The 24,276-nt window shown below is 58.1% G+C and overlaps 1 protein-coding gene across 1 annotated transcript in view; it reads right to left on the reverse strand.

Moving 5' to 3' along the window:
- Positions 1-3,318: 3,318 nt before the first annotated feature.
- EPHA2 (EPH receptor A2) overlaps positions 3,319-24,276 on the reverse strand; it is a 38,940-nt gene continuing 17,982 nt past the window's right edge. The window contains exons 4-17 of the mRNA XM_074975178.1: positions 18,128-18,283; positions 16,947-17,279; positions 16,232-16,356; positions 15,654-15,813; positions 15,109-15,208; positions 14,402-14,457; positions 13,562-13,687; positions 13,143-13,325; positions 12,501-12,562; positions 11,363-11,572; positions 10,019-10,168; positions 8,797-8,990; positions 7,290-7,445; positions 3,319-4,605 (exon numbers count right to left, since the gene is read on the reverse strand). Of these exons, the coding sequence (XP_074831279.1) occupies positions 4,500-4,605; positions 7,290-7,445; positions 8,797-8,990; positions 10,019-10,168; positions 11,363-11,572; positions 12,501-12,562; positions 13,143-13,325; positions 13,562-13,687; positions 14,402-14,457; positions 15,109-15,208; positions 15,654-15,813; positions 16,232-16,356; positions 16,947-17,279; positions 18,128-18,283 (2,117 nt within the window). The 3' untranslated portion in view covers positions 3,319-4,499. The remainder of the gene's footprint in view (positions 4,606-7,289; positions 7,446-8,796; positions 8,991-10,018; positions 10,169-11,362; positions 11,573-12,500; positions 12,563-13,142; positions 13,326-13,561; positions 13,688-14,401; positions 14,458-15,108; positions 15,209-15,653; positions 15,814-16,231; positions 16,357-16,946; positions 17,280-18,127; positions 18,284-24,276) is intronic.

Raw genomic sequence — 24,276 nt, forward strand, 5'->3', positions numbered from 1 at the left:
CAGGGAGCTGAATTCAGACTAGACCTAATGTGCAAATATCTAGTGAGCATAATTCACCACTGGGCCAATTGCCCTAGGTGGGCCGTGGCAGCTTTGTCACGGGGCATCTTTAAATCAGCACCGGATCTGCTCTAGCTCAACCGGCTGCTCCGGGCTTCCTGCAGGAATCGCCGGTTGAGGGTCTTTCTGTATCATAGAATCATAGAATATCAGGGTTGGAAGGGACCTCAGGAGGTCATCTAGTCCCACCCCCTGCTCAAAACAGGAGGCTTTGATGACCATGATGGTCCCTTCTGATTTGACCATCCGCGGATCTATAAAACAGCCTGTGGATTGGGTTCTTCTTTCAATCTAAACATCTTTCTTTAAGGATTTTCCCCTCTCCCTGCCTTATTTGGAGGACTGGGACAGTTGATGGATTTATTTCTTCTTGGCTTTGAAGGAGCAAAAAAGGGCCGTGTTTATCGGTCATTGACCTCCCACCGTTTGCAGAGAGGCCCAGACTCCCGGAAGCCAGAGATAGGAACAATCATTGAATTTTGAACCCAGGGTTTATCCCTCGCAACGCTTTGCTGACCATGATTAGATGAGACGGTTGGGTTTTAAAACATGACATGATGCAGAGGGAAGATGCTCAGGGTGATGCCAGTGCGCTTGACACAACACCGTTAGGGAACGATGCACCGAGGCCAACGCCGCTCGGTTTCCATCTCTGAACCAGGCTTCAATTTAAAGGTGGAATCCGAGCCTAATTGAATTGCTTATGGTTAACAATCAGGGCTGAGACTTTGTGAAATATGCAACTCCTCTGGGCCAAGGGACACTCGCTTGAGAGCTGCTGGCAAGCACAGCGAGGTTACATTCCTGCTTGCTTTCATGCAGACATTGGTTTGGAGAGAGCACATCCGCTTGCAACCACTGTGCTTGCCTCAGCTCGGCTGGATCAACTTAGGGGAGAACCACAGGGTAGGCCCCTTTGAAAGGAAGGCAGACGTGCAGAGCCATTAAGTGACTTGCCCACAGTCAGTGGCAGAGGGCTTGATCCTCAAAGGAAGTGCTTAACTCCTATGGACTCAAATACCTTTGTGGATCGGGGCCTGAATTGGGACTAGGACCCCACAGCCTGAACTGCCAGTCCCTGTCTTAGTCCAGAGGCAAACACTGCTTCCTGTTGAGTGGCCCTGGAAGCTTACGGGTTAATTGATTGGTCCCTTTGTGCTGTTTAATTTGCCATTAAACGGACCCCATTAAACTACTGCCACCTTAGTCAGTCTTTGCCACAAATTGTTGCCAGAACTCTGCGAAGAAACAGTCTCTCTGGGAGGCTGCATATGCCTCTGTGCGGAGGAAACTCTTTCCCATGTGCTGACCCCAGCACTGCCCTTTGCCTTTCCAGTTTTATCTTGTTCCTGTCATTTGGGAGTCGTCCTTATGGGAACAGGCCTTCGGCTAGGTCCTCATGTGCAAAGCCTGGCTTATTCCTTTAGGAGCATTCAGCTTCAGAGCTGGGCTGGAGTGATTTGTAAGCCGTGGCTCTAACGCAATCCTTCCAAGGCAGTTTTGCAATCTTAGGAGGACGCTGCTGACTAAGCCGGGCTCGGCCATGCAAATAAATCTCCTTTGCCTAAGAACTGGCTCGGGCAGCTGGCAGCGCCAATTTGTTACTGCGAGCACAGACACGTTCCCACACGGCAAGCAACCCACAGACACCTCTCTGCACGGCGCTGGACACGCAAGGGGAGATCTTGTGCTGGTGCAAAATCCGGCACTGGTGCAACTCCACTGTGGGTACAGAGCTGCATGGGGGGCCTCACCCGAGCCGTGCAGAGGGGGGCACAATGGATTCTCTGTGCCACCGGGCCTCTGTCCAGAACCCAAACTGTATTGGCCTTTTCTCATTTGGTCTGAAGAGTGAATCTCCAATGGGAGTCGCACCTCGGAAGTGTCTGACCACCCAGCTGGGCTGAGTGAAGCCCTCGGAGCCCCCGATACACATGCAACAACCCCTGGCTAAGCTGGCAGCAAACACTGAACCTGGCCCCTGCTGGCACGATGATTTGACCTGCTGGGGAGCTCAGCAGCTCGGGACAAGCTTCTGCAGCCAGGAGAGAGGTCACGCATCGGCAATGGGCTCGTTTACATGGTGGGGTAATGCGCTCCGCAGGCGTGATTTCCAAAGCACACTGACGCGCTGGGCATGAGCCAGGCGGTGTAGACCCTGCTGACACGCTGTAACGTAGTGCAGTGTGAAACAGGGCTGCATTAAAGCACATCAGGGAACCTTTAGTGCACACCAGCAGGGGCTCCACGGACCAATTAATGCGCAACCCCTCTCTGTGCTTTAGAAATCACACCCCATACAGTGAATCACCCCATGGGGACAATGCAGAGATTTTATCCTCGTAGAACAACGTGGGCAGGTCTACCGGTACAACTCCTCGTGTGGTGCAGTTAAAACAGCATACAAACGCTTTATACCCGTATAGCTTATTCTCCTCCCCATCTGGGGCTAGCTGTGCTGGTTATCAGTGCCACTGCATCCACACCAGTGGGGCTGTACTACTTTAACGAGCCAGGTTCAATCCAAGGGAGACAGTTTTTGGGTGTCGACAAGCCCAAAGCCTTTCCAGAGTGGGCAGCCCCTGGCAACTGCTTCCGGCTTGGGTTCCAATGCCCAACGCACTCCGGGCAGGTCAGCTTGTCTGCACGGCAGCATCACCTGAGTTGGCGCTCAAGTGCGATGCTGCTGTGAATTTGAGGTGGCCGGCCAGAGCGGGAGTATAGGGCAAAATCGGAGTGAGCACAACTCATCAGCTGCTAACGGGACCGCTCTGTAATGTGGACGCAGGTTAGCTCCCCTCGAGCGCGGCTCGTCTTCCAGCGCCCCCCCAGAATTCCCCTGCGCCCTACCTAGTCCCTGCATCGGGACCAGAAATCCATCTCAAAGTGGGAGCTGGTTACATAGCGACTGTTTATGCCTTTGAAAAGCTCCCTTAACCCACATGCTTAACATCAGCAAGTATTTAAGTCCCATTGAAGGGAACGTCACATGCTTTAATAAATTAGCTGACGCAGTGAAGGTCTCTGCATTGAATCTAGAGGCTGTGGGGTCAATCCCAGCTGATGACCCAAGCAATGGGTCAGTCTGTATTACTGTGTCGATTCTCCAAATGTGGTGCAAGTAATAAAGTAACCCTGTGTGTTCCCTGCGCCACACAAGACTGCACACTCAACGGAAAGTATTTTAAAAAAACCCTGCACATTTTATTAAAATCGCAGAACAAATTTTCCTGGAACCCATGAGTAAACTCAGTTCCATTGGCCTGTTTTAATCTGAACAGCAATTTTGAGAAAGGGCAAAACCCCTCTGATTTCCATCAATAAATATAAAAAAATATAATAAATTACATTAAAAAAAGTTAACACTGACAGACTAGCATAGGGCATCTAGCAAAACACAAAGGAGCACAGGGTGGGGGGCGGAGTGGAAGAATAAATAGAGAGAAGGAAAATGGTTACAAGACCTTGGGCACAGCTATCAACTGTCATCTGCAAAGCCGCCACTTGCTACCAGAGCAATGTCAAATTTAAGGCACTGGCATCTGCCCTTCTCTTGTGGTACAGACAGGAGAATAAAACTACTGAGCAAAAGGTCCTTGATACAGCCAGTTGCTTAAAAAGCAAACACACGGGAGCAGCGTATCGGTGCCCGGTGAAAGGAAATGAGCAAGGAAATAGATCGAGCCAGGCTTTGGTTCAGCCTGGCCAAGATGCAGGTTCCCTGCACCTGGAAACTTGGTTGTTTTGAAGTTTAAACTTTATCATTTATCATTTTATTTAATCTTCATCCTCTTATAAAGAGCAAAGGAAAAATCAATGTCACTTTGTCACAGCAAAGTCCCGGCCTACCCTCTGCTTAGAAATGGAGGCCGTTCTGGAAAATCCACACACTCCCGCCAGTCAGGAGAGGGTCAGCAAAGCAGGGAACGAAAGACAAGCCCGATGAGCCCCGCTCTGCTTTGGCCAGCTCTGTGCAAGCAGCAGGTGGAGGAAGAGTTCGCCACGGGCCACCTCAGCAAGCACAGAACCTGCCTGACATCCGGCCACGAGGCTGCCCGCAAGGCAGCTGGAGCGCCTTCCAAGGATGGCAGCTGGTGCCCTGGCCAAACCCAAGGAGGGCATTCCTTCAGAACAGGCTGGGTCTAGCGCCTCCCCCTGGAGCCGGCTAACATTGCAAAGCAGCGGTTGCAGTGTCTAGGCACGCTAGAGATCACCCAATACTAATGGCATGAGAGACTGGCTGACTTTGCTCTGGGCACTGCCATCCAGGCGGTCAGTGTCCTCAGAGGCTCTTGGCTGGGGAACGATGCCAAGCGCACTTCAATTCTCCACTTCAAGTATTTCCCAGTTTGCCCAGCTGCTGAGTGTCGCTTTCTCTCCTGTAGCGATTCCTTCTCCACGCAGGTGGCGAGGCGGCCTGGGCTGGGGCTGGCTTCTGCTCAGATAGGGATGCCAACCGTGCTCACCTGCTCCTTCAGCCCCAGCAGGCTGTAGGCGATGCGTTTCTGGTGACCCGGCAGGCGCACCCCGATTTTCTTAATGTCGCTGGGGAACAAAAAGGCAAAGGGGAATGTCAGCCGGGCCCAGCGGCTACCATGATGCATGAATGCCAGGAGCGGGCGAGGGCCGGCCTTCCGGTCCAAGCTGGTTTGACCTGCTATCCCCAAGGGGAGAAGGACTCATCCCACATTTACCAAGCAGCCATGAAAGTTGGCCTAGCAGCCCGAGCGTGTGGGCCATGGCCAGGGAAAGGGGGCATGGTTGGAGTGCGGCTGTGCCCCTGCCATCCCTGTCTGGTGCATTAGCCCCCCAGGGTCACAGCCAGCTGGCAGAGCTGAGAGCAGCCTTGAGGCTGCCCTAAACTACACAGCTGATGGTGTTGAACTGGCTTCAGGACCAAGGAGCCACCTGCACCTCTTGTGACCACCACTGAGGACTGGTGTCCTCTCCTGCCTCCTCACGATCTCCCCCTGCCCTTTCTTCATCCCCGTTCCTCTCTCGTCTTCTCCTTCCCCCTCGACCCAGCCTGATCCTTCCCTGTGGACAACTGCCGATGGCCCGATCCAAAGCTAGTGAAGCCAAAGGAAAGACTCCCAGGCTCCAGTGGGCTCTGGGGGAGGCCCCGTGTTCCCAGCTGGAGCTGGGAGACTCTTTCTCATGCCCTGTCCTGACACTGCTTCCTTTTGGCAGCCCCAGCGCTTCAACAATAAGGGGAGGGCAGACCAGCCTGCCTGTTAATGAGCCTCTCCCTTGTTTCCCTGTAAAGCCAGTTAATTACAGGGTGCGTGCTCAGATCGGCAGCACCTCTTGAGACATCGCTGAGCCACCTTGTGGGCTAGGGCAAGGCCAGCGGAGAAAACAAGCAGCTCCACACACCTCCACAGGTAATTAACAAGGGCAATTAGTCTTGTTGGGCTCTGCAGCATGTCTCCAGGCCCTTCACAAAGGGAACTTTGTCATCATTGGGGAACTCAGGTGGGTGGGCGTGGTTTTGCCAAAGGTCACAGGCATGGCGGAGCCAGGAACCAGATCCAACACGCCCCCTGCCCAGTGCTATGCTCTAGCCACTAGACAATGCTGCCTCCCTACAAACATAGAGGAACAGGCCAGCAGGCCAGCTAGTCTGCCTTCCAGCCTTGGAAACAGCCAGCTCCAGAAGATGGGTAAACTCCCCCAGCCTTGCTGGCAGCCCAGGAACACCGAGAGTCCCCAACAGAAATCCAGCCCCAGACTCAGCCCTTGCCCTGAACAACTTAGGGTAGAAAGGGAAACTGAGGCATGGGGGTGGGGGAGGGGGGTGACTTGCCCAGCAGGCTAGCAGCAGAACTGGGAATAGAGCCCAGGTCTTCTGAGTGCTAATCTAGTGCCCTAGCCACTAGGCCACACTGCCTCCCCTGCATTTAGAGCAGACGCACTGCAGGCAGAGGCTCCCCAGGCTAGGCGGCAGAGGAGAATCCCCTTGGGCCAAGCTGAGCCAGCTTTGTTTAGGGAACGTGATGTTCTGCAGCTATCCCCGGATGTTCCCCCCCATCCCTGTCCCTGGGGCATACAGAAAACATTCCCAGCCTGGTCCAGCAGCCAGCCAGCCCTGCTGTTCACACAGGCTATATTTAACCTACAGGGCTTGGGGTGTTGTTATTTCCTGGGGGATGAGGATTTGGAGGGGGAAGGGAAGGAAAAGAGGGTCCTTCCCCTCCTTCCAAGAGTGACTGGGGGAGAGCAGGGGGGAGATGACAGCGCTTCTCCCTCCTGGGTGACTCTGAGCAGGGTCCCAGCACGGAGAAGGACTTGGCTTCCCGTGGCTTTGCCAGGAACCACTGCAGGGGTTGGGAGCAGGGAAGGCAGAGGGGCAAAACTGAGCCCAGACCACCAGCTCTAAGGAAAGAGAGAGCCCGAAGGGAGGCTCCATTTCCCCGCGTTGGCCCCTGGCCCAGCCGGGGACGGGGGCGATGCAGAGAGGGGAGGGGGCAGCGGTTAGCAAAGTGCAGTGCACGCAGCAGCTCTGGGCTCAGCTCTCCGGGCCCGGCCCCCCTCTTCTGGGGCCAGCTGGAGCTGGGAGTGCTGGAGACAGGTGAAACTCCGGGGGGTGGGGAGCTAGCAGGTTTCCCCCACTCTCTCTCAGGAACAGCTGATGGGATTCTGCCCTCCTTGGGCAGAAAGCAGGTACGGGTGGGGGAGGTAATGCCAGACGGTGACAAGGGCAGGAGAACGACACTGGCAGGGAACCAGAGATTTCACCAGGGGAACAGGGACAGCTCAGCCCTGGAGATAAGAAGAGCAGCTCAGCGGGCATCAGCCTGACGGCCCTACACACCAGCACAAGGGGGACTCTGGTGCCAGGCCCAGTGTTGCCCCCGGATCAGAGCTCTCTCCCCCACACCCAGGGCTCAGTCCCGGTGGCTGGCAAGGATCAGACTGACGGGGCTTTAAGAGCCAGGTGATCTGGCTCCTTTCCGAGTGCCACAGGCAGAGACAATCCGGCTCGCGGTCGGTGCCTGCTGCAGCCCGTCTAACCTGGCCAGTGCTGGAATGCCCAGGACCCGCTCGCCCTGGCAAGACACGAAGCAGCCAGTGTGGGAAGCTGGTGCACGCATCTGCCTGCGGAGCCAGAGTCTGCCCGCAGTGAAGGACTGGGCCTGTGGTGAGCAATCAGATCTGCACAGGGCCCTGCCCTGGAAGCCCTCAGAGAGACGTGAGACAAAGGCAGCGGAGGGGGGAGTGTGACTCACTCGTTGCTCATCTGCACCACTTTCTCGATGGCGTTGTAGCCGCACGACAGGAAGTTCTCCGTGTACTGGTTCATTTTGATGGAGTCCAGCCACTCGGAGACGGTCCTGAAGGGAAGGCCCTCCGAGCCACTGGTGCTGGGCAGGCGGATGGACACCCTGCAAGGACACAAAGCCCCCAGACGTTAGCGTCCCATCTCCCCTGGGCGGGGATGGATTCCTCTGCCCAACACCCAGGGCAGTTAGACCAAGGGGAGCAAGACATGGGGGCAGGCACCCGACAGGTCACTTCTCCTTCCTCCATGAGCCACATGGGTAAAGCACCCCCATCCCTCATCCCCTGAACTGCAGGGAGATTCACACCTCCCATCCTCAAGGTAGGGGCATGCTTCCACGCCCCCGCCACGCCTCCCTTTCATCTCAAAGGCATCAAACCCCATGGGAGGAGATGCTGAGCTACAGACGTGTCAGGGCTGGAGAGTGGATGGCATGCGCTGACGGACTGAGCCCAGGGCCGGGAGCCAGGATCCCTGACGTTCCAACCCAGCACTGCCAACAGCTTGCTGGGTGACCTTGGATAAAGAGCTTGAGCCGTGCCTCAGTTTCCCCATCTGTCAGAGGAAGGTGGGGGTAACAAATCCCCGCTCCATGGGGCAGGGCGGCTGGGAGGCTTAATTGCAGCATGTCTGTAAAGGGCTAAGTCAGTGCTAAATGCTTTTTAACTACTGCTCGTTGTTAGTCTGGTGGGGGCTCGCTGGGCCCAGCTGCTTCACAGCTTTTACAGAAGCTTGGCTTCAAGGGGATCCCTGGGGGGGCGCGATGGGGGAGAGAAGCCATGGGAGAGCCCTGGCTGCCTGCACGCTGCAGTGAGAGGGTTCCCACCCCTGCCAGTCTGTGCTCCAGGCGTCCCACATCTGCTGCCCCATGGCCTGCACTGGTTCAGCCTTGGCATGGCCCTGTTGGCTCGAGGGCTGGGTTCGGCCCTGCATCCCCTACACTTGGTCCGAGCCCTGCCCCCGGGCACCAGCCAGTTGGCAGCCCGTCCCATTAGCACCACCTGGAATTCCCCGACCCCGAGGCGCACAGGTCTTCACCTCCCTGCAGCAGCCTCCTGCCAGTGCCACAAAGCGCTCAGGGACGCTGGCATGCTGCACCCAGCCCTCGCTTGCTGTCACAGCTCCTGTTGCGGTTCCCACCCTCTGCAGGCCAGGGCCCTGCAGAAACACCCTCCCCTCTCGCCCGCGTTGCCTGGTCGGCTGCCCTGCCTCCTCTGGGACCAGCCCGGCCTGAGCCCCTGCTGCCAGGCCCTTATTCGATGATGCCAGCTGTACATGGCTCAGTGTCTTGTCCTCAGGAAGCAGAGGTGGCTCAGACCAGCTGCCTCCTGCTGCCCTGGGTTTGCGAACCCCACCCTCCACCCAGAGCAATCTCTGGCTGAGCAGGGCCCAGGGCCCGGCGGGTGGGCTCCGGACAGGGGGCATGTGGAGAGGGCTGGTGGCCAGCTGCCTACCGAGGGTCGAAGTCCGCCATGGTCTTGAGCGACTCGGGGGCCCGGATGAGCTTGTCAAGGATGCTGACGATGTCGTTGAACTTGGGCCGGCGGCTCCTCTCCTGCTGCCAGCACTGCATCATCAGCTGGTAGATGGCGGAAGGGCACTCCATCGGGGCTGGCAGCCGGAAGCCTTCGTTGATGGCTTTCATGACCTGCCAAGGGAAGGCGCACGGAGGGTGAGAGACGTGGCCTGCAAATCAGAGGCACTCGCCTCTCACGTGCTGACCAGGCGAACGCAGCTAGCTCTGTGCCATTCGTTGCAGTCAAGGGGGTGGCCTCCCAGCCTGGTGCTGCGGAGAGCTGCCCGGAGGCATGTGGGGCAGGCAGGTGGGGAGCTCTCCCATAAATCCCTGGCTGGACAGGGAGCGTCTCCTTGTCTCGTTCTTTGAGAATGGACACATGGCTCAGACCATCCCAGAGAGCCCCACAGGGGGTCAGAGCGCCTCGTTCATCACCCGCCGAGCAACCCAAGCTGTGCCTGGAGCATACACCGGCTGGCTGCAATGGCACAGCCCGGGGGCTCTGCTGAGTAAGGCGGGGCCTCATGCTGCCCGTCGTGGGGGTTCAGGAAAGCCCCTTGCCATGTTAACCACACCCATTCCAGATGCCCAAGGAGGCAGCACCGTGGTGCTGCCAGGCTAACAGCCGTGCAGGCTTCCCCCGCGGTGCCTTGTGATGTGTCCCCTGCTCGGCCCAAAGGAGGAGCTCCGTCTTCATGGCCCATTCGCTCCCTGGCCCCGCAGCTGCTATTGCCGGCCACAGCGGTGGGCTTTGTCCTGTGGGCATCTGTCCCCGGAAGTCTGGACCCCCCAGTGCATTTCACATGGGCCACAAAGGACCATCAGACGGGGCAGCATTGGACAAACAAGCCAGGCTGGCGTCTGGTCCCTAGCCCCTCCCCGTGCCTCCATCCAGGCCTCTCGGATATCCAAGCCCTTCAAGACAGGTGATGGATGGGTGGAGAGACATGGACAGACAGACAGTTTTATCCTCCCCCCAGACGCCGACCGTTGCATTGTCAGTGCCAGGGCAGTGGGCACAGCGAATAGCTGGTGCGTGGGGCCGGATCCCCACTCTATGGACATGCAGCGGCCATTCCCAGCAAGAGCCTAGCTGTCCATCCCCATAGGGGTGTTCAGACAGGCCGGCTCTGCCCCCGTCCCCCGCCGGCTGCGCTCACCTCATGGTTGGAGAGCTCCCAGTAGGGCCGCTCGCCGTAGGACATCACCTCCCACATGACGATGCCGTAGCTCCACACGTCGCTGGCCGAGGTGAACTTCCGGTAGGAGATGGCTTCCGGGGCCGTCCAGCGGATGGGGATCTTGCCGCCCTGCGAGAACCACACAGCCCAGGGATTGACACTGCTGCCTGCCTGCTCCGTCCCTGGCTGATACCGAGGGAGGGTGCAACCCACAGGGCTTCCTCCTGTGACCATAACTGGCCATGCCGGAGCTTGCTGGACCCAGAGGGGGCTACACGGGGGGCCGCACCAGCAGGGCCCAGACCAAGCTGGGCTCAAGCTCGAGGAGCCAGGCGGGGTCTCATGGCCACGCAGCCCCACGGGGACCGACTGTAACTGATGCGCTGTGGGATTCTAGTGCGGGCGGAAACGTGCTCCTTGCTGGGTGTGGGGGGAAGAGTTTCTCTGACATCCCATCAGCCCCGGCCAACATGCCCACTTAGTGTAGGTCCTACGCCAACAAAGAGAGGCAGGCACAGGTCCCGGCTGCAGTCCCTCCATGCTGGAAGGAGCTCAGCTGCCCCCAGCCCAGGGGTTTGTCCACCCACCGTGGCTGAGGGAGCAGATTTCCAGGGGGGCTCCCATCGTGATCTTTGGGACTCTTCTACTGCCCTTCGCCATCCTGAGAATGGGGTGGGATCAGCCCCATGCCCCAGGGGGGAAGGGGGAGTCATCTGCGTTCCCCTGTGTCCACCAGCTGGGGCTTGTTCCCTGGGAGAGACAGAACAAACTCCTCTTGGCCAAGGGGAGCACTGTAAGGGCAGTGGGAGCAGCAGGGGCATTCTCCAAACTCCCGCTAGCTCCAGGAACAGTCAGGCCTGGATCTGCCGCAATGGTGCTGGCTCTAACCTCACTTTGTGACCCCGTGTCCCATCATCAACCCTGCTGTGTCTGCCCCAGCTAGGAGGGACCCTGACACTTGAATTCTGATTTACTGCGGCTGCCAATTCTTGGATCCTGTCTGGTGTTACCTGTCCTCTCTCCCACTCTCTTGCAAGCCTAAGCAAGGGCTGTATCAGGGGAGCTGGCTGGGGGGGCCTGAAGACTGGATTAGCAGGAGGGGCTGCAGGTTGGGATACAGGGGCATCAGTGGACCTAAATCAGGGAGCAGGGCTGGAATAGCAGGAGGGGCTGCGGGCTGGGATTGAGGGGCTTTGACAGAGCTATGTAGCCAGAGATGTTGGGGGCCTTATGCCCCAGAATAGCAGGGGGACTCAGTCTCCCGAACACAGAAGACACCCGATGACCCCAGGGGAGCAGGGTAGTGCAGCCGACAGCACTTACGCTGGTGGTGTACGTGGCCTCGGGATCATCCTCCAGGACGCGGGACAGGCCAAAGTCGGACACCTTGCAGACCAGCTGGCTGTTGACGAGGATGTTGCGGGCAGCCAGGTCCCGGTGCACGTAGTTCATGCTGGCAAGGTACTTCATGCCCGCAGCGATGCCCCGCAGCATGCCCACTAGCTGGATCATGCAGAACTCACCGTCCTTCTCCTGCGTGACGAGAAGAGATGTGCTCAGGACGGCAGGGAGTTAAGCCAACCGCTTTCCCCGCAGGCACTGTGCTCCTATCACCATCTCGCGTTTACATGGCTCCTTGAACCCAGAACATGCCACAAACTATATCTATGCCATGCAGCCAGAATGCAGCCAGCTCTGGGGTGGAGGGTGGCTGCCCATCAGTGCACAGAACAATGAGGGGGACATGAATCCAAACCCAAAGGAAGGGCTGGGAGGGTCTTTAACCCCATGTGGAACCCCAGGAGTTATGGGCTTGGCTCCCCTACAGCACACTGCATGTAAATCTACGGGCTTGACTGTCCTTTCCCTGCACCTGCAAAGGATTGTGGGATATGGTGGTTTGTGGGTTGCTGAGCAAAAAATATTGAAGAGCACTGGGTTAGACAGTCCGGCTCTTTTTCTTATTAAGTGGTGGTAAAAAAAGCAGACATTTAAAGAGCCAATTCCCTGCCTCGTATTCCCGCTCACATGATTCAGATCAGGAGCATTCTGACAACCCAGTGGACTTTGCATCACTGATGCAGCTCGTTTAATTTCACATTTTGCTCAGCTCCAGACATGGGACAGGGGCTGCTCAGTTTCGTCGGTTTCACCTCCCATCTGGAATGCACTAGCCCAGGGTGGAGATGCCCAGGATGCAAAGGCTGTAGGGGAGAGTTTCATAGACTCTCATCAGCCCACATGCTTACACCTGAAAAACTGAAAAAGCAAATAACTAAGGCAGAAGTTCACCCTGACTGGTAACTCTTGATGATTCTCTTCCTTGTTATCTGACAAAACCGAAATCCGAGGGTGTGGCCTTCAGTTCTCGACAGCATCCCTTTAAAAATGAGTGGGCCTAGCTAGGACTGAATTGTGCTTCTCCACTCTCTGTTCATGAGCGAGGAACCACAACACCTACCCGCAGGAACTTGTCCAGGGCTCCGTTCTCCATGTATTCAGTGATGATCATGAAAGGTTTGTCTGAAAAGAAAAGGGTAAATCACGAGAAGTCCTGGCAGAGCTCCCTCCCCCAGGCCCCAGCACGCCTGGTGACAGCCCGTGGGCGTTTGTGAACACAGAGCAGGAAGGGGAGCCGGGTGCTGGTCATGGGGCGGAGGGGTGGCTGGATCAGCCTCCCAGGAAAAGAAGCCCAGATAAGGTGATCAAGATTCCGCTGAGCGTGGGCGTCATCTGTGCTGATGGGCACATGGCAGGGAACATGACTGGGAAAGGGTCATGCTTGCAGGAGGGGTCCACTGTAGTGTGGCTAGTAGCCAAGCCGGCCGCTACATTCTGCTTCAAGCAGCTGTTCTGGTGCAACCCCAGGATTCGGGTACCTTTCGGTAGGAATGATCCTGCTCAAAGTCCTGCAGTGAGGGGTGAGGGGATTTTTTGAAGCTGGTTTTCAGAACAGCAACTTTCCCCGAGTCGCCCCAGCACAAACCTTGCCATTTTTGAAGCTAAATCGGTGCTCTTGGCAGGAAGACTACTGGCTGTCACCCAGGGATCCCTCAGGTGAGAAGGGGCCATGGGGGGCGTACGGGATTGGGGGGGTGCTTACACTTGGAGACGACGCCCTCCAGCCGGATGATGTTGTGATGACAGAACTGGCCCATGATACTGGCCTCGCTCAGGAAGTCGATGCGCTGCTTCTCTGTGTAGCCAACCTTTAGGGTCTTGATTGCCACTGGGACGTCCTTCTTCCCGTGTTTCAGTGTCCCCTTGTAAACTTCCCCGAATTCGCCTGGCAGGAGGAAAGGAGGAAGCGGGTGATCTTCCTGAGGCTACTGCAGACCTGGGCATGCCCACTGCTGGGCAACGCAAAGGAAATGCCCGTCTGCCTCTTCTGTGATGGGAAAACCCCTTCAACTACTGGCTGCACCAGGAGGCTGTATCCCTCCTACACCAATCACAGCCTGCTTGAGGAAAGCGGGCCCCACCTGCACCAGCCGCTCGCAGCAGGAAGGGGGAGCAACCTACCTGCACCGATCACCTTCTGCCGGGTGATGCACGAGGGGTGAATCTCGGTTGTAAATTTCAGCACCGCTTGGTTGGGGTCTTCGTAGGTGTGAGGGTCCACATAGGTCTTCAGGGGCTTCAGCTGTTCTGTGGGGCGGAGGGAGGGAGGGGACACATGGAAGCAGGCATGAGGCTGGGGCTCAGGACCCCAGCGAGATCTCATCCTACTGAAAGTACAGTTCAACTCATGGCCGTTCGAAGCCCAGCCGCCTCGGCCTCCTCAGCCCAACACCCGTTTCCTCCCCCTGCTGCAGACAGGGCCTCCGCCGATGTCAGGCTGGCAGAGTCTCCCTTGAGCCTGCACAGATATTTACGGGTCACACTGCGGGCTCCTGTTCACTCACTGGGATTGGCTGTAGCCCCAGGGCTCCAAGGGCCCCGCTCTCGAGGTGGCTCCAGAGGCCACAGCACAGACTGTGCAGCCGAGCTACACCCCGCATGGCCACCACCGGGGACTCACGCTAGGGCCTTTCTTCAGCAGCAGGCTGTGGGGCAGCAGGCCTCTCACAGGGGGCCGGGGCTTGTAGGGCCACATTCTGCCCAGCCCCTGCATGGGCAGGTGAGGAAAGACACGGACTGCGCTGGGTCTGCTCACCGCCTTGTGGGGTAAGCATGGTCCCTGCCTCCATGGGGTGCAGGGGCCCTGTCTCCACCCTCCCTGCCCCAGCCGGCGGAGCTAGCTGAGCATTGAGCTGGGATCTGCCACACTCATCTCTAAGGGGCACATGCTCCCTGCCAGCCCCCGGGAGCAGACTCTGTGGCGTGGATCCGACCCAGCTCCCGCTGGAGTCTCTCACTCACCAGACTTGGAGAAGTAAACGTCCTCGGACGACTGACGGGTCCGTGAGCGCCTTCTCCTACAACAACAAGGAGGGTTAGGCCTGGAGATGTTCCCCACCGCATCCCAAATCAGATGACCAGCAGCCCCCCATGAGAGAACATACCAGACAAGCTCATCTCCCCCACACCCTTCTTTGCTGTCTTGAAGAGACCCCAGATTGATCCAGCCGCCCGCCCTGACTCTTAATATGGGACCAGATCCTGGGGAGTCCTGCCTTCAGCCCTTCCTTGGGCAAAGCTCCCAGTGACAACCAGGCTGGGTAACCAGTGAGTAAGGACCTGAGGGCCTAGTGGGAACAGACTAGTCTGTTTCACTTCTGTCTCTGGTCAGTTTCACATCCGGGCTCTCCTGCCATGATGTCTGGGTTGCAAAAAGTCAGACCCTTAAGCAAACATTTTGGTTGCTCTTACACAGCCTAAGCTGGACCCAGCCCTGCCCAGGTACGTCTCAGCGGACGACGCCAGGCCAGCAGCGGGGAATTACGGGGTAACTAACGCCTGGGCTGGCAGCAAGGCTCAGGTTAGCTGCCCCCAATACTGCCCCCTCCACAGTTCCAGGCCAGTGGGTGCAGCGCCTGTGAGGGAAGGGAGGTCCAATGGGGAAGGGACAGGCAGCCACTCCTGGGCTATGGACGCCCTAATGACAAAGCGGGGGGAAATGCAAATACCTTCGGTGAAGGTAGAGGACGACAGCTACCAAGGCCAGTATCAAAATGATCCCGGAGATAGAGCCGCCGACCACGGCCGCCGTGTTCATGCCCTCGGAGCCTGCAGGAGGAAGGAAAGACGGTGAAGGAAGCCATGAGGAAACTAACCCCACATTCCCAGCATGGCTCCTTACTGGCCGGGCTCTGCACAGGCCTCTCCAAGGGTGGCGGAAGAGGAGTCCCTCGGCTACTGAGATTTAGCAATGTCCAGGCAGAGTGAGCACTCGCTCCCTCTGTCGCTCTCGGCTCCCTTCATTCTGATCTCTGTCCTGCACTGAGTGTCAGTACGTTTCGAAGGTGGGGCACAAGGAGTTGGAAGCCGCGTGTGGCAAGTGATCAGAGCTGGGAACTCAGAGCCAGGACACCTGAGTTCTAGTCCCGTAGACTCTGCCATCGACTTGCTGCGTGGCCAGGGGCAAGTCACGCCTCTTCCCCGTGCCTCAGTTTCCCCAGCTGGGGAAATGGAGGTAGTAACAGTGGGATCTGCCCCTCCCTCACATACTCACCCTCAGCACGCGTCTCAAACTCATACTCCATGCTGTAGGTCCCCTGGCCTTCTTGTGTCAGGGCCTGGACCCGCACCAAGTACTTGGTGCCCGGTGTGAGCTTGGAGAGGGTCACCGAGTTCCCTTCAGAGCGCAGGACCGAGTAGCTGTTCTCATCCATCTTCAGAAAGCAAAACACACAACCCCCACCACAAAGATCAGCAGCCTCGCGGGACCAGGCAGTGCCCCAGAACCCAGCATGTGCAGACTGGGCCCTGCTGGCAGCCCGGGATGGGGGAGGGGCGAGCCAGTGACAGCATCAGCCTGGCTCAAGGATCAGTGGCTGAGGCCAAGCCAGTAAGGACAATCTGGCTTCACTACCAGGCACCCCCAGTGACCTGATGTCCCTCTGAATATTCCTGGGGGCCACTCCAACAGCTTGATTCAGGCTGTGGCTTGTGCATCCGAGCCAGGACCTCCCCTTCTAACTGGCTCTATGGGCAGATCCACGAGGAAGCTGTGGGCCCCCCTCCTTTCCCTCCCTGCCCTCTAAGCCCAGAGGGGCGTGACTAGCTTGGAAAGTGAACGGCCAGTGCTACCTTCTTGCTGTAGGTGACCTCATACTTCCAGACGCGGCTCTGCTGCCGGGGCTGGACGGTCCAGGAGATGCTCAGGCTGGTTTCAGTCTGGCTGTCCAAATTCACCGATGTCACCCGGGGAGGCTCTGGCCAATGGAGAAGAAGGCGACAGTCAGGTGGGTGCCACGAGGCGTGAAGCCATCACCTCAATCATTGGGTGGAAGGATGCGGGGCCCAGCAGCCCCCGAGGCTTTGGCAGAGCTGCCCATACACAGGCCAGTCCAAACATCTAACTATGCACAAGTCCTTCTGCTTTACCATACTCACCAGCAGATGGTCTCCTCTGCTGCACCGGTGACTTCAGCTGCTTTACCGCACCCGATCTCACCCCTTCTCTGATGCCTGCTGAGCCCCATCAAACCCCATACCTGGCGTTCACAGCTTTCCCATGTTAACCAGTGCACCTCCCTCATAGGATCATAGAATATCAGGGTTGGAAGGGACCTCAGGAGGTCATCTAGTCCAACCCCCTGCTCAAAGCAGGATCAATCCCCAATTTTTGCCCCAGATCCCCAAACGGCCCCCTCAGGGATTGAACTCACAACCCTGGGTTTAATAGGCCAATGCTCAAACCACTGAGCTATCCCTCATTTGTATATAAATCCCACCTCCCCAACCAAATGTAACAGGCATGTTGATACAAGCCCACCAGTTATACATCCTGACCGCCCCTTACCTGTCTGGTTGACGCTGATGCTCGCAGTGCCATAGCTGTGGCTGGTGCCGTAGGCGGACACCCCGTTCCTGGCCTCCACTGTGAAGGTGTAATTAACATGTGGCTCCAGGTCGCTGACAGTCAGAGACGTCCTGGTCAGCCCCTGGGGCTGGTCCGAGTACCGGATGCTGTTGTCACAGGGCCGACAGTCCCTCGACTCCGGCGAGCACTGCTCACAAGTGACACTGTAGGTGATGTCCTTACGGCCCCCCGTGTCGCGGGGCGGGGACCAGCGCAGCTGCACCTTGGCACCCAAGCCGATGGCCATGACGTTGTGGGGGGCGGAAGGGGGACCTGGATGAGGGAGGGGAAAGGTCATAGTGCCATGGGTGATGGTGCCAAGGGCATTTCCTTTTGGGGGCAGGGTAAAGAGAGCACATGGCTCCCAGAGCAGAGAGGAGCTGGAGTGACAAGCTTGGAGCTTCTGGAACTGGAGGAGGGAGACCCAACCGACATGCCCCATCCCCAGCCTGGGGAAGAGCAGCCAGATCCATCCCCCATGGCTGCCCCCACCAATATATTCTCTATTTGAATGATGTCACTACCGGAAGTGCCGCCCCCAAAGGAGCGGGATGTTTCACTGAGCATGAGGGGCAGGACTTCCTGTCATTTGGGCTGTTCCCATGGCGGGCAATGAGACTGAGTTCATCCCAGCTCTCAGGGTGTGGTGCTCACTGGGCTGAGGTGATCCAAGGGTCTAGATTGGGCTGTCTCATAGCCAGCCTGACGATTCACAGCCTCATAAGGATGAGGGGGAGGAGCTTTACGTGGGCTACTGGAAAGAGTTGCGGGACGGTCTGGTTCTCAGAGCTGGGGACTGGGAGGCAGGACTCCTGGGTTCTAGTCCCAGCTCTGCCACTGGCTCACTGTGTGACAATGGGCAAGTCACTTGACTGCTCTGTGCCTCAGTTTCTCCACTTATAAAACATGGAGGAGCCCTTACTTATCTCCCACGCTGAAAGCACAAATGCTCACAAAACGCCCTGAGATCCTCAGGGGTCAGTACAGGTCTAGATGAGCTGAGGGTTACTATTACAGGTCGGGAAAATGGAGCAGGCTCTGACCTGTCCCAGGGGCAGCTGGGGTGGGAACGCGGGTGATAACAGCGGAGGTTTGTCACCACAGCAAGGTCTCATACTCACGGGTGCAGGGAAAAGACACTGGATCCTCTACCGCCCGGAAATAGCCTTCCTCACATGGGCACTCGGTGGAACCTTCAGGAGAGGAGAGCGTGTGCGGGGGACACTTGGAGCAGGCATCACCGGAGATGTCCGGCTTGAAGAACCCAGCAGGGCAGGCTGCGAGGGGAGAGCAAGGCACAGGTTAGGCAATGCGGACACTCATGGGGGTAACAACCATTCACAGCCCTGAATGTGCAGCGGGCAATGCATCCCGCTCTCGCGGAGCCTCCCCGGAGCCCGGCCTGACCCCCTGTGATCCAGGAGAAAGCAGGAGATGCAAAGTGATGGAGGAAACATGGGAAGGACTGCAAAAGGAGACGGTGACCAGTGGGTCTGCAGAGCCCGGGGATAGCTCCTCGGACGGCCTAACAACCAGGACGCTGGGAGGTGGCGTTGCAGTTAGGGGGAAGGAGGCAGTGTGGGGCACTACCGTGGGTATGCACAGCCTCCAACGCTGGCCCCCCAAGGCACGTTGATGGGGTTGGATGTTTCCAGGAGGGGCAGGATCGGGGGCTTCCTTTCTAAAAGTAACTGAGAGCCACGATGTAAGCATGGAGACCAGCCTGGGTGTGGGGACAGGGCTGGACTTTCAGAGGCCTGGGGTAGGTTTAGCTTTCGGTGTTAACCTCCTCCGTCCAGACGCAGATCTCCCCTTCGCCACAGAGATCGGGGCAGCTCTGCAGCCTCAACTCCTGCTCCCATCAGTCCCGGCTCACAGAAGGCAGATGGGGGAGATTTCCCCTCCGTGCCTGCCCAGCCTCCCCTCCGGTATTATTAATGGGACAGGCCAACAGACACACGCACGTTTCCAATCCAAGATCAGTACATTCCTCCCCGAACCTGGCACTTCAACCAGGTTGAAGCCAACCCCGGGAGGGGGGACTGCTCAGGGCCCCCACCTGAATGAGCAGCCGTTGACTGACGTGAGGACTCCCGCTCTCCCGAGGAGCTCAGCTCGCTCCCTCTGCAGCCCCCAGCGTAGGAACGGATCCCAGATACATGCAACGAGAGGACAGCGCTTAGGCTGTCAGCTCTTCGGGGCGGAGCAGTTTGTACAGCACCTATCATAACGGGCCCCCACTGTCTGCTTGGGGTCTTGACCGTAATGCCAACCAATCACAACCGCGCTACAGAGAACAAGCCTATGGCTCCCACCAACGCGGGGGGGGGGGGGGGGGGGGGGGCGTTCCGCAGCAACAGGGATGAGAAAACCATGTGTAAATGCAGGAGAATGTGGCTGACAAACCACAGAAATTGGCCAGGGGGAATCAGGGGCAGATACGGACCCTCAAATTAATTTTCCCTCGGTTTTGGGAGGTAACACAGTCCTCGTCCACATGCTGATTTTATCCCGCTTTAACCCTGCCAGTTAGAGGGGCAGCTTTTTACCAGTGTGGTTATACCAGTGCAACCCCCAGTGTGCCCACAGTTGTACCAGCACAGAGGTGCCTTATACTGGCGTGCCTTTCCCCCATCCCTCCAGCTATACCAGTCTATGGCACCTTTCTACCATTGTGGCCATGCACACAAGGGGGTGGTCCCGCTGTAACTAGACCTAGACCGGAGTTGAAGTGCCACAAGAACTGTGTAGACAAGGCCCTATCTCAAGGTGATGGGGGCCCCATGGGACAACAAAAGGCTAAGTTACCCCACACACAAACCCCCCCCCCCCAATGGTTGGGTTGGGATTGTTTGCAGACTCAGTTAGTTTCTTTTCTTTGGTATCTTTAAACAAAGAGAGTAGCAGGGGTGGGGGGAAGCCTGACTCATTCCCCATCCGATCTGGGTTTTCCACAGGAACCCAATTTCCGCCTCTTCACCCCGCCCCAGGCTGTGAGGGTTGCTTCCTCCAGCAATCCGAAGAGGAAGCGGTTTCGGAAGCCACACGGCGTGGCTTTTCAGGAAGGCCCTTTCCTCCACTCTGCCCGGGGCAGTGATGCTGGGCACTGATCCCCCCTCTCGGTTGTCGTGTTTCTTTAATAAAAACACAAAGATCTGGACCAAATGCTCTGACGGCCCTGGCCCCAGCGCCCATCTGCAGGCAGCTAAGCAAACAGGGGGCCTGCAGGCCAGCCCAGCGGTGCTGTGCCCGCAGTGGTGGGGGGTTATGCGAAGGGGTGTTGTAGATGTTCACAAACCCCTTCCCCCACAGCAGCTAAGTACCCCTCCAGCCCTAATGTTAGGAAAGTTTCCCCTCCCGACTGCCTCTTTTCCCGGGCCGTCCAAAGCGAGGCTGCCTATTTCATGTGTGGTCTCCGCTTGCCCGCTGTGTGGCTTTGGCTGCACCTTGAAACAATAGGGCAGTAAACCTGTCAGGATTTCACTGGTGCCCAGAGGCTGGCTTCCTTCCCCAGAGCAGGGCAGGAGGGGGAGGGGGCAGGAGGGACCCTGGGCCTCTCTGGAGCAATTAGACTTATAGGAATTAACTTCCAACTATTAAACACTGATGATGGCTGAGATTAGATAGAAAGATAGATAGATAGATAGATTGTATGGGGATAGATAGAATCATAGAATCTCAGGGTTGGAAGGGACCTCAGGAGGTCATCTAGTCCCACCCCTGCTCAAAGCAGGACCAATCCCCAACTAAATCATCCCAGCCAGGGCTTTGTCAAGCCTGACCTTAAAAACTTCAAAGGAAGGAGATTCCACCATAGGAGGTAGATAGATAGATAGATAGATAGATAGATAGATAGATGCAGAATGCAGGGTCTGACTCACTCAGACCCCTGTGAGCTGCACAGGGTATGGACTCCTCTTTGTATCCCCTAGACGGAAGGTGGGGGTGAAGCTTTCATGGAGGGGGGGTGGGACTCTGGCAGCAGGAGGAGAGGCTAAGAATATCTGTGTTTATTCCCCGAGATAAACTCCTTTGTTTCCTGCTCACTGGGCTCCCTTTCACAGAGGCCAGTAGGCTCCGGCACTGCTCCCGGAGGTCAGAGAATCTCTCTGCACAAAGGGCAAATTCCATTTTCCATCCCCGCCCCCCATCTTTGGCAGGAAGCGCCTCCATCCGACCAGGGAGAGATCACAGGGGCAGCTCACAGGCACGTGGCAAGTGGCCAGGGGAGCAAGGTGCTCGCTGGCCTGCCCTGAGGGCGAGGAAGCCAGTCGGGTTGGGAGCCACTGCCAGGATGTGCAGCCCTGCCAGTGGCACCGACTGGCCAGTCCCTCCCTCCCTGCCCCCAGGGCACTCCGCAGGCGCTCAGCTCCTACAGGCATGGGGGCAGAATCAGACAGACAGTGACGGGCGCAAAGCACGCAGACAGGACTCACACTTGCCACGCAATGCCAGAAACGACCGCCCGTTGAGCTTCCATGGAGGGCCTCCAGGAACTGAGGCTCCTTGAGGGTGCATGGTCCCACAGCAGCTGGGGCCTGTCCTACCCAACCTTTGGGGAAGCCCCCATAACACTGTAGCCTTTCTCAGGTCCCAGAGCCCCAGATAACTGCTGTGAGCTGATTTCGGAGGGGAGAGGAGTGTGGAATGGTTACGTCCTGGTCACCCAAGCTCTGCCCATCTGAAGGCCTCCTGGGCTCCCAGGCAAGGCGTAGTGAACCCAGTTGCCATTGTTCCTACAGGGGGTGGCCCATAGACACTATGGGTCCCAGCATGCAATGCTCCACCTGGCGCCAAACAAAGGGGCAGCCCAGGGCGTGCCGTGCCATGCTCCCCCGTGATACCGCCGGAGCTGCACCAGTGGGCAGCCATCCTGCCCTGCACGCTGTGGCCTCGAGTCTCTGCAGGCTGCACCACTGGGCTCAAATGAAGGGGCAGCCGCGCTCTGGGTGCTGGATTTCTGTGAGCCGCGTCTGGGCCAGGACTCAGACTATCAGGGTTGGAAGGGACCTCAGGAGGTCATCTAGTCCACCCCCCTGCTCAAAGCAGGACCAATCCCCAATTTTTGCCCTAGACCACTAAATGGCCCCCTCAAGGATTGAACTCACTCCGCCCCAGCTGGCGGAGGACCCCCAAAAGGCCAAGGACACCCACTGCAGGGCCTGTCAATTAAGCACGTCTGACTCACCGCCAGAGACAGCAGGAAGAGCAGGGCCTGCCTGGGACAAAGGGAGGCGTCAGCCCGCATGGGTCACAGTCCCAAAGGGCTGTCTGACTTAATGAGGGAGACCATCAGCAGGCGGGGTCCCTATACCCCCACCCCCAACACACACACATACACACTCCTGCAGACACAATGCCTCCATTCAGCCAGCATAGAGAGCTAGTGTCTGCACTGGGGAGGGGGTGCAAACCCTTAGCAAGTCTTGTTTTCCCAGGAGGATGGGGGGTGGCGGATGGGCTGGGGGGAGGGAAGGGAAAACACAAGTAAGGCATGAGAGGAAGACGGATGGAGTGTGGCTGACAAACAAGAACGTGGGGGAGGGGGAAGCAGGCACCGAGCTGCCCAGGAGAGGAGGGAAGACATCTGTCAATGCCAAAGGGTCGGGGGCTCGAGCGGGTGGCACCGGCAAGCCAGGCCGGCTGGCACGGGACATGCCCCGGGGAATGCTTCTGCAACTACACTCCGCACACGTGCTTTGGCGCCCGGGCACTCTCCGCTGGGTCTCGCTGTGCAGCTGGCACCTGGCTACCAAGGCACTGGGGCAGGCAGACTCAGCCGGGGGGGGGCAGGATGAATGAGGGTGCATTGCCGGGGGGAGCACCGCAGGGTCCTGCCCTAAAGCTTCTCTGAGCGCGCCCGGGAATGGAAAGGGGGCACTATGCATATCCCTTTGAGCAGCTGATGAAGAAAGAATGAGGAGGAGTGGAAGGGAGCAGAGTCCTGCCTAATGTCAGCATGGGGCGGTTTGGGCCTTGGCTGAGGACAGCTCCCCTGGGGGGTCTGGCCCACCCCACCCCAGGGAGCCCACCTGGGAGCTGCCGCTTGCTCCCCTCATGTACCAGCTGGAGGCAGAGGGGACTGGAGGGCAGCAAGGATGCGGTCACCATGGTGACCCGCTGGGCCTACGCCACGGTCAAGCCTGGCCTTGAGGAAAGGGGGTACACGGCCTGCAGTTCTGGGGTGACCTCCGCAGTACCGGGGAGGGGCCGGAGAGCCCTCTACGGGCCGAGGAGAGGGAGCTGAGTTTGTATGAACAACCCTTTCCCTTTGGTTGTTGGCTTGGGAAGGGAGGGACAGTACAGGCCGTCTGAGATCCGCCTTTGCCCCCGATCCCCTCCTCAATGGCTACACACCGGGGTGATCTGTGCTTCTAAGAGAAGCGGGCTCAATGGGGAGGGGGCAGAACTTCTCCCCCACCCCCCATCCTGGGCCAAGCCTAGTGCTCCTGTGGCAACACAGGGCTGCCCCCCGAGACTGGCACCCCGGGGGTGGGGGGCTGCACCTGGGCCCTACAGCTTGAGCGAAGGGGGCACAGCGTGAGACAGGGTCACTCAGACGCACGCACATGGCTGCACCGCTCATGCCCCCCAGGAATCCAGGGCCTCGCCAGCTGATTCCAGCCTGCCCCTTGCAGCACCAGGCTGTGCATTTCAGGAGGGAGCTGCCATCCCCCAAGGGGCAGGCTTACCAAGCGGATTTCCCTGCACTCTGGAGTGGAGCTGTGACCACAGGAGACCGAGCTGGCCAGGTTGGCCCTGACCCCAACTCCATCACGGCCCGCTGGCAAACAGCGAAGTGCAGGGAGCAGATCATGGTTTGAAAAGGCCAGGTAGGGGCTGCTGGCACAGCTGGGTTCCCCTCTATCTTCCCCTGCAACGCCAGAGCCCAGGCCCCGCTAATGCCGGGATGTATCCAGCGGGAGTGGGAGGAAGGCGCGATAACCGCCAGCATCAGGCGACGGGATCGGTTACACAGAGCGCCCACGGTGCTGGAAGGCTCCTTATCTGGCTGGAGATCCGGCACTGAACGGAAGCTTTATGCAAACCCATGGATTATCTCCCGTCACATTCCTGACCCCAACAAAATGGAGGGGGCCCCTCCCACTCCCTCTCCAGCCCCCAACCCTTTATCTCCTGTTTGTTTCATTCCCTTCCTCTCCACCCCCGGGAAGGCTGAGCTCTGCAGGGAGCGGGGGCTGGCAGCAGATGGTGCCCCCGTCACGGCATGTTCTGTGTGTGGGTTGTGAAGGCCCCTCTGCTCACAGTG

This window comes from Natator depressus, chromosome 18 (assembly GCF_965152275.1).
Source record: "Natator depressus isolate rNatDep1 chromosome 18, rNatDep2.hap1, whole genome shotgun sequence".
In the NCBI taxonomy this organism is placed as follows: domain Eukaryota; kingdom Metazoa; phylum Chordata; order Testudines; family Cheloniidae; genus Natator; species Natator depressus.